Source organism: Phaenicophaeus curvirostris, chromosome 30 (assembly GCF_032191515.1).
Source record: "Phaenicophaeus curvirostris isolate KB17595 chromosome 30, BPBGC_Pcur_1.0, whole genome shotgun sequence".
Lineage (NCBI taxonomy): Eukaryota > Metazoa > Chordata > Aves > Cuculiformes > Cuculidae > Phaenicophaeus > Phaenicophaeus curvirostris.
Window position 1 is genome coordinate 4,498,735 of NC_091421.1, and position 14,316 is coordinate 4,513,050.

Sequence of the window (14,316 nt, forward strand, 5' to 3'; positions counted from 1 at the left end):
CGGCGGGAGGGGCGGGGCCCGCGGCGGCCGCGGCTGATTCTGTGGTTGGCGGCGCCGCCCGCACCGGGACCGGGAGGGGGAGGCCCCAGCTCCTTGTGCAAGGTCCCAGCTCCCCGTGCAAGGCTCCAGCTCCTTGTGCAAGGCTCCAGCACCCTGTGCAATGCACCAGCCCCTTGTGCAATGCACCAGCCCCTTGTGCAATGCACCAGCTCCGGGTGAAATGCACCAGCCCCTTGTGCAAAGCTCCAGCCCCTTGTGAAATGCACCAGCTCCTTGTGCAAGGCTCCAGCTCCCTGTGCAAGGCTCCAGCCCCTCATGCGATGCACCAGCCACTTGTGCAAGGCTCCGGTACCTTTACAAGGCTCCAGCCCCTTGTGCAATGCACCTCCTCCTTGTGAAATGCACCAGGCCCTTGTGCAATGCACCAGCTCCCCGTGCAAGGCTCCAGCACCTCGTGCAATGCACCAGCCCCTCATGCAAGGCTCCAGCCCCTCGTGCAAGGTTCCAGCTCCTTGTGCAATCCACCAGGCCCTTGTGCAAGGCTCCAGCTCCCTGTGAAATGCACCAGCCTCTTGTGCAAGGCTCCAGCTCCTGATGCAAGGCTCTGGCCCTTTGTGCAATGCACTAGCCCCTTGTGCAATGCACCAGCTCCCCGTGCAACGTTCCAGCTCCCCGTGCAACGCACTAGCACCTTATGCAAGGCACCAGAAGCCTGTGCAAGGCTCCAACCCTTTGTGCAATGCACCAGCCCCTTGTGCAGCGCTCCAGCTCCCTGTGAAATGCACCAGCTCCCCATGCAAGGCTCCAGCACCTCGTGCATTGCACCAGACCCCCATGCAAAGTTCCAGCCTCTTGTGCAATGCACCAGCCCCTCGTGCAAGGCTCCAGGCCTTGTGCAAGGCTCCAGCCCCTTGTGCAAGGCTCCAGCTCCCCATGCAAGGCTCCAGCCCCTTGTGCAATGCACCAGCCACTTGTGCAGCGCTCCAGCTCCTTGTGAAATGCACCAGGCTCTTTGCAATGCAGTAGCTCCCCGTGCAAGGCTCCAGCACCTCGTGCATTGCACCAGACCCTCATGCAAGGCTCCAGCCCCTTGTGCAATACACCATCCCCTTGTGCAAGGCTCCAGCCACCCGTGCAATGCACCAGCCCCTCGTGCAAGGCTCCAGGCCCTTGTGCAAGGCTCCATCTCCCTGTGAAATGCACCAGCCCCTTGTGCAAGGCTCCAGCTCCTGCTGCAAGGCTCCAGCTCCCCGTGCGAGGCCCTGTGCCCCTCGTGCAAGGCTCCCCCTCTGTGTGCCAGTGCCCCTGTGCCGGGCCCTTTCCCGCCTCCCTGCACTCGTGCAACACACGCTCCGTTCCGGGGCCGTGATCCTCGTGCAACGCACGCCCTGTGTGCACACCCGCCGTGGGGCACAGCCATGGGGCACAGGTGTGGGGCTGAGGTCCAGGTGGGACCTGTCCGTCTGTCCCCCTTGCCCTAGTCTGTCCCTCTGCCCCTCCCCTGCCCCCCAACCTCATCCCTCCATCCACCAGTGCATCTGTCTGTCTGTCCGTCAGCACTTGGCTGGTGTTATCTCCATCCCCATCTCCAACCCCATCTCCAACCCCATCTCCATCTCCATCTCCATCTCCATCTCCATCTCCATCTCCATCTCCACCTCTATCCCCATCCCCATCTCCATCTCCATCCCCATCCCCATCTCCATTCCCATCTCCATCACCTCCATCCCAATCCTCATCCCCATCCCCATCTCCATCTCCATCCCATCTCCATTCCTATCCCCATCTCCATCTCCATCCCCATCCCCATCCCCATCCCCATCCCCATCCCCATCCCCATCCCCATCTCCATCTCCATCCCATCTCCATTCCTATCCCCATCTCCATCCCCATCCCCATCCCCATCTCCATCCCCATCTCCATCTCCATCCACATCTCCATTCCCATCTCCATCCCCATCATCTCCATTCCCATCTCCATCTCCATCACCTCCATCCCAATCCTCATCCCCATCCCCATCTTCATCTCCATCCCATCCCCATCTCCATCCCCATCTCCATCCACATCTCCACCCCATCTCCACCCCCGTCTCCACCCCCGTCTCCACCCCCGTCTCCATCCCCGTCTCCATCCCCGTCCCCGTCCCCGTCCCTGTCCCCGTCCCTGTCCCCATCCCCGTCCCAATCCCCGTCCCCATCTCTCTATCCATCCATCTTCCATCCCTCCCTCCATCCATCCCTCTATCCATCCTCCATCCCACCTCCCCTCTCCTGCTGACCCCTCGTGCCTCAGTTTCCCCCTGGAGCCCCTCCCTGTTGTCCCCAACCCCTCAGCAGCAGGAGACACCAGATGGATCATCTCCATCTCCCCAAGTGGGATGTTTCTGTTTTATTGGTGGCTTTGGTGGTCTCCTCCGGGTTTCCAGGGGTCTGGGTTGTCCCCTCAGTAGTTCCGCACCTTCACCTCCTTGGTCTCTGTCACCACCTTGCCGTCCACCATCCTCTGTGTGCTCCTCTGCAGGGTGGACGTGGTCTCCTTCTCCAGGGCGTCTCGCAGGCTGTGGGGTGGGAGTGAGGTCCTCTCCTCACCTGGTTCCACCACATCTGTCCCACCCCCCCCCTCCCTTCTCAATGTCACCCCAAGGGACAAAGAGGTGATGGAGCTGGAACATCCTGGAGGATGGGACCTGGATGTCCCAGCACGTGGGGCTCATCCCTACTGGAAGCCGCCACTGTCCCCTTCCCATCCCAAGATGATCCTGGATGATGGTACCAGGACACCCCAGCACTTGCGGTTCATCCCTTTTGGACACCACCACTGCCCCTTTGGTGTCCCCAGGACATCCTAGATGATGGAGCCAGGACATCCCAGCCCCCAGGTCTCATCCTGGCTGGAAGCCGCCACAGTCCCTTTCCCATCCCATCTCCATCCTCCATCCTCCATCCTCCATCCTCCATCCTCCATCTTCCATCCTCCATCTTCCAACCTCCATCTTCCAACCTCCGTCTTCCAACCTCCGTCTCGTCTCGTCTCGTCTCGTCTCCATCTCATCTCATCTCCATCTCATCTTCATCTCCATCTCATCTTCATCTCCATCTCCATCTCATCTTCATCTCCATCTCATCTTCATCTCCATCCCCATCTCCATCCCATCCCATCCCATCCCATCCCATCCCAATTCATCCCAAGACCATCCTGGACGATGAACTCTACCTGAACTCCTCTCCTCCCTCCAGGAGCTGCCGGTAGGTCGCGATCTCGGCCTCCAGCTTGCCCTTGACGTTGAGGAGCGCCTGATACTCCTCGGCCTGGCGCTGGAGCTCGTTGCGCACCTGGAGCAGCTCCGCCTCGCTCTGCAGGATCAGCCCGTTGACCTGCTCCACCTGCATGGCGTAGCGGTTCTCCACCTCCACCAGGTTGGCCTCCAAGCCGGCTCTCTGCAGGCATCACACCAAGGTTCAGACCACCACCCAGTGGCCCCGTGGGGCTGGGTCTGAGGTGGGATTTTTAGGGAGCAACCTGGTTGCGAAGGGACTCCAGGTCGATCTCCAAGGTCTGGACGGAGCGGCGGAGGTCAGCCACGGTGCTGCGGGCTGTGTCCACGTCCTTGCTGCTCTGCGTGATCTCGATGGTGCTCTCGGTGATCTTGAGGGACACATGGATGTGGGTTTGGGGGGGTCACCTGGCCCACCACGGCCACCCCAACCCATGGAGGAGAAGCTAGGGGTGGCACCATCCCAGGAGGAGCTGACCCCGAGGGTCGGGGTCCCACATGGGACAAGGGTCCTGCAGGAATGTCTCCTGTGGTGGACCAGGAACCCCTTGGAGAAGGTCCCCACTGGGCCTTGGAGTCCTCTGTGGGACAGGGATTTCCTAGGAATGTCTCTGATGTTTGACCAGGAACCCCTTGGAGAAGATCCCCATTGGGGCTTGGGTCCTTTATGGGACAGGGATGTCCTAGGAATGTCTCCAATGTTGGACCAAGAACCCCTTGGAGAAGGTCCCCACTGGGGCTTGGGGTCCCCTATGGGATAGGGATCTCCTAGGAACGTCTCCGATGTTGGACCAGGAACCCCTTGGAGAAGGTTCCCACTCCAGGCCTGGTGTCCACTGTGGGATAAGGGTCTTCTAGGAATGTCCTCAGTGTTGGAACCCCTTGGAGAAGTTCCTCACTGTGGAGTTGGAGTCACTGGGGGGTAGGTTTCCTTTTGAGGACGTCCCTAATATTGCACCAGGACCCTCCTGGAGAAGGTCCCCGCTCCAGGCTTGGTGTCTGCTACGGGATTAGGGTCTCCTGGGAGTGTCCACAGCGTTGGGTTGAGTCACCCTCATGGAGAACGCCCCTATCAGACTGGGACCAACCCCCTGGATCAAGGTTCTCCTTCATCTCAGGACCTCCTGTTGGCCACCTCATGGAGCTGGGGCTCTTCCCACCTTGGTTTGGTGTTCCCCAAGGAAGATGACACCTCCGTGGAGCATTAACCCCCTTGCCTGGGGACCACGGGGTCTCCTGGGGCTGCGGGTTGGAGGAGACCTGGACCCACCTGGCGCCCCCATTGCTTCTCCAGGTCCTCCAGGTTCTTCTGGGCCAGCGCGTCGTACTGCGCCCGGATCTCAGCCATGACCTTGGCCAGGTCCTGGGACTTGGGCGCGTCCACCTCCACCGTCACGGCCGAGTCGGACACCTGGGCCTGGAGGCTCTTCATCTCCTGGAGGGCAGCGAGGGGACAGCGTCACCGAGGAGTCCCCACCCCGGCCCTGGGACCCTTCTCCCTCAGCTCCATCTCTACCTCCTCGTGGTTCTTCTTCATGAAGATGAGCTCCTCCTTGAGGGACTCGATCTCCCCCTCCAGCTGCATCCGGGCCATGTTGGTGTCATCGATGACCTTGCGCAACCCCACGATGTCGTTCTCCACCGAGAGGCGGATGGCCAGCTCCGCCTCGTACCTGGGGACAGCGAGGAGCTTCTCCAGCCACCACCCAGCCCTGATCCCATCCTTGTCCTTGGCCCCATCTCCATTCCCACCCCAACCCAGCCCTGGCCCCAGCCTTGTCCTGTTCCTGCTCCCGTTTCCATCTCCAACATCACCACCATCCCACCTCAGCTCCACTTCCACTTCATTCCCAATCTCACCACCTGCCCCAATCCCACCTTACCCCATCCCATGCCCATTTTCACCTTCATCCCCATTCCCACCTCATCCTCACCTCATCTCCAGCCATTCCCACCTCATTCCCACTCCTATCCCATCTCCAACCCCATCCCTATTCTCCATCTCCATCTCCATCTCCATCTCCATCTCCATCTCCATCCCCATCCCCATCCCCATCCCCATCCCCATCATCTCCATCTCCATCTCCATCATCTCCATCATCTCCATCATCTCCATCATCTCCATCATCTCCATCCCCATCTCCATCCCATCTCCATAATCTCCATCTCCATCCCCATCTCCATCATCTCCATCCCCATCTCCATCCCATCTCCATCATCTCCATCTCCATCTCCTCACTTGACCCTGAAGTCATCGGCCGCCAGCCGGGCGTTGTCCATCTGCAGCACCGTGCGAGCGTTCTCCACTGTAGCATCAAAGATCTGGGGGGAGACACGGACACATGGACACCTGGAAACACGGACACGTGGACACAGGGAGCACCTGGACACACGGATGGATGGACACATGGACACGTGGACATTCATACATGTGGATAGCTGGACATACGGAGACGTGGACACATGGACACGCGGATGCTAGGACACATGGACATCTGGACATACGGACACCTGGACATACAGGAACATGGACACCCAGATATACGAACATATGGACACACGGACAGAGAGACACATGGGCGCATGGACACTTGGACACCTGGACAGATGGACATACAGATATGAACACTGGGATGTATGGACACCTGGACATGGGGACACCTGAACACAAGGACACCTGGACATGTGGACACCTGGACATGTGGACACCTGGACACAGGGACACCTGGACATGTGGACACCTGGACACCTGGACATGTGGACACCTGGACACCAGGGCATGTGGGCACCTGGACAGAGAGACACAGGGACACCTGGACATGTGGACATAGGGACACCTGGACATATAAACACTTGGACACAGGGACACCTGGACACCAGGACATGTGGACACCTGGACACAGGGACACCTGGACATATTGACACCTGGACATGTGGACACAGGGACGCCTCAACATATGGACACCTGGACATATGGACACAGGGACACAGGGAGATCTGGACATGTGGACAACTGGACACAGGGACACCTGGACACAAGGACACCTGGACACAGGGACACCTGGACACAGGGACACCTGGACATGTGGACACCTGGACACCAGGGCATGTGGGCATCTGGACAGAGAGACACAGGGACACCTGGACACCAGGACATGTGGACACCTGGACATGTGGACACCTGGACACAGGGACACCTGGACACAGGGACACCTCAACATATGGACACCTGGACATATGGACACAGGGACACCTCAACATATGGACACAGGGACACCTCAACATATGGACACCTGGACATATGGACACAGGGACACCTGGACATATGGACACAGGGACACAGGGAGATCTGGACATGTGGACACCTGGACGCAGGGACAACTGGAGATATGGACACATGGACACCTAGACATCTGGATGCCCAGACACCAGACGTACAGACACACGGACACGTGGACACATGGACACGTGGACACCCACACATAGGACACACGGACACACGTGACAACATGGGCACACGGATACATGGGCATGTGGACACACGGACACCTGGACACAGAGACACATGGACATGTGGACACACGGACACGTGGACACACGGACACCCAGACATGTGGACACACGGACAAACAGACTCATGGCCACCTGGATGTACGGACAGAGGGACACGTGGACACCCGGACAGAGGGACACAAGGACATCCGGACATGGCCCCCCCGCCCTGCTCCACCCACATCACCCAGTGCCACCTGGCAGCGGTGGGGGGGGGGGGACCGCACCCTGGAACAGCCGGAGGGGGGGGAGGGGGGAAAGGGGGGGCAGGATGGGCTTGGGGGGGCAGGTTGGGGGGGTTGGGGTGTTAAGAGGGGGGGGAAGGGGGGTCAAGATGGATTGGGGGGGCGGGGGGGGAAGGGGAAGGGAGGGGGGCAGGAGGGGGGATGGGAAGGTAAAAAGGGGGGAAAGGGGGGGCAGGATGGGTTTGGGGGGGCAAGTCGGGGGTGGCTGAGGGGGTAAAAGGGGGAGGAAAGGGGTTAAAAAGGGGTGGGATGGGGGAAGGAGGTGGAAAGGGGGGCAGGATGAGTTTGGGGGGGCAGGATGAAGGGGCAGGGGGGTAAAAGGGAGGCAAGGGGGGCAGGATGGATTTCTGGGGTGCAAGATGGGGGGGCTGAGGGGGTAAAAGGGTGGGAAAGGGGGGCAGGATGGGTTTAGGGGGGCAAGGTCAGGGGCCTGAGGGGGAAAAGGGAGGGGAAAGGGGGGGCAGGATGAGTTTGGGGGGCCAGGGGTGCAAGATAGGGGGTAAAAGTGTGAAGGGGACAGGATGGGGGGGAAAGGGGGGCAGGATGGATTTGGGGGGGCAGGATGGGGAGCAGGGAGGTAAAAGGGGGGGAGAGGGGTGCAAGATGGGGGGGCAGGGGGGGCAAAAGGAGGGTGGGGTGGGTTTGGGGGACCCTTCGGGCTGTAGCCCAGGGGGGTCGTGTCTGGTAGCCCAAGGAAGGCGTTGGTGGCCACAGGCCTGGAGGTCTTGGCTGTGTCCCTCCCCCACCCCCAGCAAAGCCCCCCCAGCAGGTGACCCCCCCCTTCCCCGGTTCCTGGGGTGCAAAGTCCACGTGGCCCCATCACCCCCTGGGTTAATGGTTAACCCCAGGGAGCCACCACCTTTGGGGACCCACCTCTACGGTGCCACCAGCCTTGGGGACCATCCTTTAGGGTGCCACCAGCCCTGGGGACACCCCCCTATGGTTCCACCAGCCCTGGGGACACCCCCCTATGGTGCCACCAGCCTTGGGGACCCCAACACATGGTGCCACCAGCTTTGGGGACACCTCCCTGTGGTGCCACCAGCCTTGGGGAACCCCCCTATGGTTCTTCCAGCCTTGGGGACCCCAACCCATAGTTCCACCAGCCTTGGGGACCATCCTTTATGGTGCCACCAACCTTGGGGACACCAACCCATGGTTCCACCATTCTTGGGGACCATCCTTTATGGTGCCACCAGCCTTGGGAGCCCCAACCCATGGCGCCACAAGCCTTGGGGAACCCATCCCTATGGTTCCACCAACCTCGGGGACACCTCCCTATGGTTCCACCACCCTTGGGGACCCCCCCATGCCCCACGGCCACCCCACCTTCTCCTGCAGCTCTTCGATGACGTCCCAGTAGTGGCTCCAGTCGTGGGTGCTGGGTCCTTTCTTGGCCATGAACTCCCGGATCTGAACCTCCAGGCGCCGGTTCTCCTGCTCCAAGTTCCTCACCTTCTCCAGGTAGGTGGCCAAGCGGTCGTTGAGGTCCTGCATGGTCTCCTTCTCGTTGGCCACCACCCCAGAACCCATCACCAAGCTGCTGGCCCCAAAGCCACCTCCGTGGCCACCTCCATAGCCACTTCTGTAGCCACCTCCGTAGCCACCACTGGAGCTGGTGAAGCTGGTGGAGCGGGTGACGGAGACGCGGGACCCTGAGCCCCCGGCCCCGGCGTAGACACTGGCCGCGCTGCTCGGGGTGACCAAGCGCCGAGGTGGGACCAGGCTGGAGGTGACACCGGAGCGGTAGGAGCTGGAGCGCAGGCTGCTGCTGCGGGACACGCTCATGGTGATGGCGATGGGGCTGGACGGACGGACGGACAGACAGGAGGACCTGGATGAGTCGGAGGGGAGAAGGGTGAGAGGGTGGGCGAGGGGATGGATGGACAGATGGGTGGACAGGAGGACGGGTGGGTGGACAAGTGGATGGGTGGACAGAAGGACAAGTGGGTCAATCAATGGATGGATGGACAGACAGGTGGACAGAAGGAGAGGTGGGTGGACGAGTGGATGGATGGACAGACAGGTGGACAGCAGGAGAGAGGAGTGGACAGGACAAGTGGGTCAATGAGTAGATGGATGGACAGAAAGAGAGATGGGTGGACAAGTGGACAGACAGACAAGTGGGTCAATGAGTGGATGGGTGGACAGACAGGTGGACAGAAGGACTGGTGAGTGGACGAGTGGACAGACAGGTGGACAGAAGGACTGGTGAGTGGACGAGTGGACAGACAGGACAAGTGGGTCAATGAGCAGATGGATGGACAGGTGAGTGGACAGAAGGACAGGTAGGTGGACGAGTGGGTGGATGGACAGACGGCTGGACGAGTGGACAGACGGCTGGACGAGTGGACAGACAGAAGGACAAGTGGGTCAATGAGTGGGTGGATGGACAGACAGGTGGACAGGAGAGTTGGGTGAAGGACAGGTGAGTGGACAGAAGGACAGGTGGGTGGACAGAAGGACAGGTGGGTGGGTAGGACAGGTAGGTGGACGAGTGGGTGGACGGACAGACGGGCGGACAGAAGGAGAGGTGGGTGGACGAGTGGACAGACGGACAGATGGAGAGAAGGACAAGCAGATGGAAGGGTGGGTGGACAGACAGACGGACGAAGAGACGGACCCACAGAAGGATGAACCGGTGGACGGACGGACGGATGGACGAGTCGATGGAAGGGTGGACAGACGAGTGGAAGGAGGGACGGACAGAGGACTGGGGATTTATAGCCCGGGGGGGGGGAGGGCAGGGCAGCCCCACAGCCCCGCCCCACAGCGAGGGGGGGTCCGACCTGCCCAGGGCTTTGTTCCCGAGAGAAACACCCCACAAGTTGTGGGGTGAAGGGAGGGGGATCAGCCCCACAAGTTGTGGGGTGAAGGGATGAGGCTCAGCCCCACAGGTTGTGGGGTGAAGGACAGAGGGACTCAGCCCCACAAGTTGTGGGGTGAAGGGATGGGGCTCAGCCCCACAAGTTGTGGGGTGAAGGACAGAGGGACTCAGTGCCACATGTTGTGGGGTGAAGGGAAGGGGCTCAGCCCCACAAGTTGTGGGGTGAAGGGAGGGGGATTAGCCCCACAAGTTATGGGGTGAAGGACAGAGGGACTCAGCCCCACAAGTTATGGGGTGAAGGGATGGGGCTCAGCCCCACAACTTGTAGGGTGAAAGGATGAGGCTCAGCCCCACAAGTTATGGGGTGAAGGGATGGGGCTCAGCCCCACAACTTGTAGGGTGAAGGGATGAGGCTCAGCCCCACAAGTTATGGGGTGAAGGGAGGGGGATCAGCCCCACAATTTGTGAGGTGAAGAGAGGGGCTCAGCCCCACAACTTATAGGGTGAAGAACCCCCCCCACTGAACCCCAGGAGAGGGAGGGTCATGGGGTTCTTTTTTTTGGGGGGGGGGGGGGGGGGTGTTGGGCTCCTTCTCTCCCCCCCCCAGCTCCGGCCCCTCCCGTGTTTGTTTGCTCTCAGGGTGAGTCTGAAAGCGGGGGGGCAGGGGGGGCCCCATCCTGGCCTCTCCCCGGCCTTTGTCCTGGGAAACTGAGGGGCCAGAGCAGCCCAGACCCCCCCCCCAACCCCCCCTCCAACACTTGTGCCCCATTTTACCCCATTTTGTCTCATTTTACCCCCCTCCATCCCCATTTTACCCCATTCCACCCCATTTTACCCCATTCCCACCCATTTTACCCCATTTCAGCCCTTTTTACCCCATTCCAGCCCCATTTTGCCCCACTCCAGCCCCATTTTACCCCATTCCAGCCCCATTTTACCCCACTCCAACCCATTTTACCCCATTCCAGCCCCATTTTACCCCCCTCCAGCCCCATTTCACCCCACTCCAGCCCCATTTTATCCCATTCCAGCCCCATTTTACCCCATTCCAGCCCCATTTTACCCCATTCCCACCCATTTTACCCCATTTCAGCCCTTTTTACCCCACTCCAGCCCCATTTCACCCCACTCCAGCCCCATTTTACCCCATTCCAGCCCATTTCACCCCACTCGATCCCCATTTTACCCCATTCCAGCCCCATTTTACCCCACTCCAGCCCCATTTTACCCCATTCCAGCCCCATTTTACCCCACTCCAACCCCATTTTACCCCACTCCAACCCCATTTTACCCCATTCCAGCCCCATTTTACCCCATTTTACCCCATTTTACCCCACTCCATCCCCATTTCACCTCATTCCCTCCCCATTTTACCCCATTCCAGCCCCTTTTCCCCGTTTCCCTCTTGACCCGCGGCTCGAGCCCTTTGTTCTTCTGCCAACTCCGCGCCATTTCGGTGTCACCGGTGGAGGAGGAGAAGGGACACCGGGAAATGGAGGCACCGGGGCTGAGGGGGCCCTGAGAAGTCCTGTTTTGGGGTCTCCATGGGGTCTGGTCAAGGGATCCCATCATGGGGTCCCACCTTAGCGTCCCATCATGGGGTCTCCATGGTATCTGATCAATGGGGTCCCACCTTGGGGTCCCATCGTGGGGTCTCCATGGTATGTGGTCAAGGGGGTCCCACCTTGGGGTCCCATCATGGGCTCTCCATGGGGTCTGGTCAAGGGATCCCATACAGGGGTCCCATCTTAGGGTCCCCATGGTATCTGGTCAAGAAGGTCCCACCCTGGTGTCCCATCCAGGGTCTGGTCAAGGGGGACCCAGCCTGAGATCCTACCCTGGGGTCCCACCTTGGGTTCCTTGTAGGATCTGGTCAAGTGGAGGGCCCCCCTTCCCTGACCCCCCCTTTTTCCCATTCCTTAAGGTGCTCATGGCCCCTCTCCATCCTCCATTCCAGCATGGAGGCATCTCCAAGGGGTTCACCTGGACCTTCAGGGCTCAAGGCCACCACCTGCCCCGCTGTCCCCAGCCATGGCCCCCCCCACGCCCAGCAGGGCAGGACCCAACTCTCCAAGGGTTAAAATCTCCAGGCGAGGTCCAGCCACATTCCTGAGTGATGAAGCTGCAGCCAGAACCCCCCCTCCCCCCTCCTGTCCTCCTCCCTCTGGACCTGCCTTGGGGGCTGGAGGCCACCCAGTGGGGTCTCCGTGTCCATCCCACCCCCCCCTCAGGGTCCCCTCCATCCCTGGTGGGTGTCCGGTTTCTCTTATCTTGGTGGGGTGGAAGGTATTTGCCTGGCTTGCAAATTCCTTTGTGATAAGAGAGGTTGGGCTGGATGGAGAGTGTCTCTGGGGGGGTTGGAGAGCTTCTCTGGGGGGATGGAGAGCTTCTCTAGGGGGATCGAGAGCTTCTCTGGAGGGATGGAGAACATCTCTAGGGGTGGAGAGCCTCTCTGGGGATGGAGAGCGTCTCTGGGGAGATGGAGAGCGTCTCTGGGGAGATGGAGAGCGTCTCTGGGGTGATGGAGAGCATCTCTGGGGAGATGGAGAGCATCTTTGGGGGGATGGAGAGCATCTCTGGGGAGTTGGAGAGCATCTCTGGGGGGATGGAGAGCTTCTCTGGGGAGATGGAGAGCTTCTCTGGGGAGATGGAGAGTGTCTCTGGGGGGATGGAGAGCTGCTCTAGGGGGTTGAAGAGCATCTCTGGGGGCATGGAGAACATCTCTTGGGGGGGTCCATAAAGTGGGACTGTCCTGGTGGATGAAGGGATGGCTGTAGGAATGGAGATCTAGGAGGATCGGAAGGTGGTTGGGTCTATCCTGGAATGGATGGATGGAAAGATGGATGGAGGGATGGATATCTAGAGGGATGGGTGGTTGAGCCTTGCCAAGATTGGAAGGACAAGGCAGATGGGTATCTAGGAGGGGTCTAGAAGGATGGATGGGTTGTCAAGTTTGGCTGAGGATGGTGTTAGGTGGATGAATGGACTTCTAGAAGGGTGGGTGGGTGGTTGGGTTGGCCAAGGATGGAGGGGTGGGTGGATGGGTGTGTAGGAAAGTCCATGGCTGGACGGGACAGCCCAAGCTGGCTGAAGAACCCATGGATCTACCTCCTCGGGGAGACGTGGAGCTGGATGAAGAGGTGGCCCCATGGATTCCAGGTTGTCCTCCCTGCTGCTGCCCCAGAGCCACGTTCCTGCCGCGCTGAAGACAACGGAACGAAGACAACCCAAACCTCGCCAAGTTCTAAATCCCTGCCTGGAGGTGCTGGGTGCCGCGTGCCGTCTCGGCCCAGCGCCTGCCACTCCCGTGCCGGGCAAGCCGGGTCCTGAGCCACCACCGCCCATGGCCAACTCCACCCCGGGCCAGGTGGATCCAGAGCAGCAGGTGGAAATCATAGAATCACCAGGCTGGAAAAGATCCACTGGATCACCGAGTCCAACCATTCCCATCAATCACTAACCCATGTCCCTCAGCACCTTGTCCACCCATCCCTTAAACCCCTCCAGGGAAGGGGACTCAACCCCATCCCTGGGCAGCCTCGGACACTGCCCAATGACCCTTTCCTTGAAAATTTTTTTCCTGATGTCCAGCCTGACCCTCCCCTGGTGGAGCTTGAGGCCATTCCCTCTCGTCCTGTCCCCTGTCCCTTGGGAGAAGAGCCCAGCTCCCTCCTCTCCACGACCTCCTCTCAGGGAGTTGGAGAGAGCAAGGAGGTCTCCCCTCAGCCTCCTCTTCTCCAGGCTAAACACCCCCAGCTCTCTCAGCTGCTCCTCTTCTTCTCCAGCCCCCTCACCAGCTTCATTGCTCTCCTCTGGACTCGCTCTTCTCTGGCCTCTGGAAATGCAGGTGGACTCCCCGTGGGTGGCCTCGTCCTGGGGATGAGGTTCTTGGTGCCCATGGCTCGTGGGGTTTGGCCAAAACTACACAAAATGGTCCTTTTTTTTGGTGGGTTTGACCTCCTTTTGAGGGCAGGGGTTGTGCAGAAGGTAGAGATGCTGGAGAGCAGGGGCTGGTGGGGCTGAGGAAATGGGCTTGGAGAGATGGGCTTGGGGACATGGGGTGGGGACATGGGCTTGGGGACATGAGGTGAGGACGTGAGATGGGGTTGTGGGATGGGGACACAGGCTTGAGGACATGGGATAGGGAGATGGGATGGGAGACGTGGGGTTGGGGACATGGGATGAGGACACAGGCTTGAGGACATGGGATGGGGACACAGGCTTGAGGACATGGGGTGGGGACATGAGGTAGGGACATGGTATGGGGATGTGGGATGGGGACACAGGCTTGAGGACATGGGTTGGGGACATGGGTTGGGGACATGGGATGGGGACATGGGATGGGAAGATGGGATGGGGGCATGGGCTTGGAGACATGGGCTTGACGACATGGGATGGGGACATGGTCTTGGGGAGAT

At 60.1% G+C, this 14,316-nt stretch overlaps 2 protein-coding genes across 2 annotated transcripts in view; one reads left to right on the forward strand and one right to left on the reverse strand.

The window, feature by feature from the left end:
* Positions 1-2,400: 2,400 nt before the first annotated feature.
* LOC138732396 (keratin, type II cytoskeletal 3-like) overlaps positions 2,401-14,316 on the forward strand; it is a 50,171-nt gene continuing 38,255 nt past the window's right edge. Inside the window, exon 1 of the mRNA XM_069879000.1 lies at positions 2,401-2,406. The gene's annotated coding sequence lies outside the window, so the exon portion shown is untranslated. The remainder of the gene's footprint in view (positions 2,407-14,316) is intronic.
* Positions 2,414-8,696, reverse strand: KRT18 (keratin 18). The gene is made up of 8 exons (XM_069879019.1): positions 8,679-8,696; positions 8,401-8,642; positions 5,514-5,596; positions 4,791-4,947; positions 4,545-4,709; positions 3,520-3,645; positions 3,214-3,437; positions 2,414-2,557 (listed from the first exon to the last, which is right to left on the reverse strand). Exons 2-8 carry the CDS (start codon positions 8,602-8,604, stop codon positions 2,443-2,445), a joined length of 1,074 nt encoding a protein of 357 aa, XP_069735120.1. The 5' UTR covers positions 8,605-8,642; positions 8,679-8,696; the 3' UTR covers positions 2,414-2,442.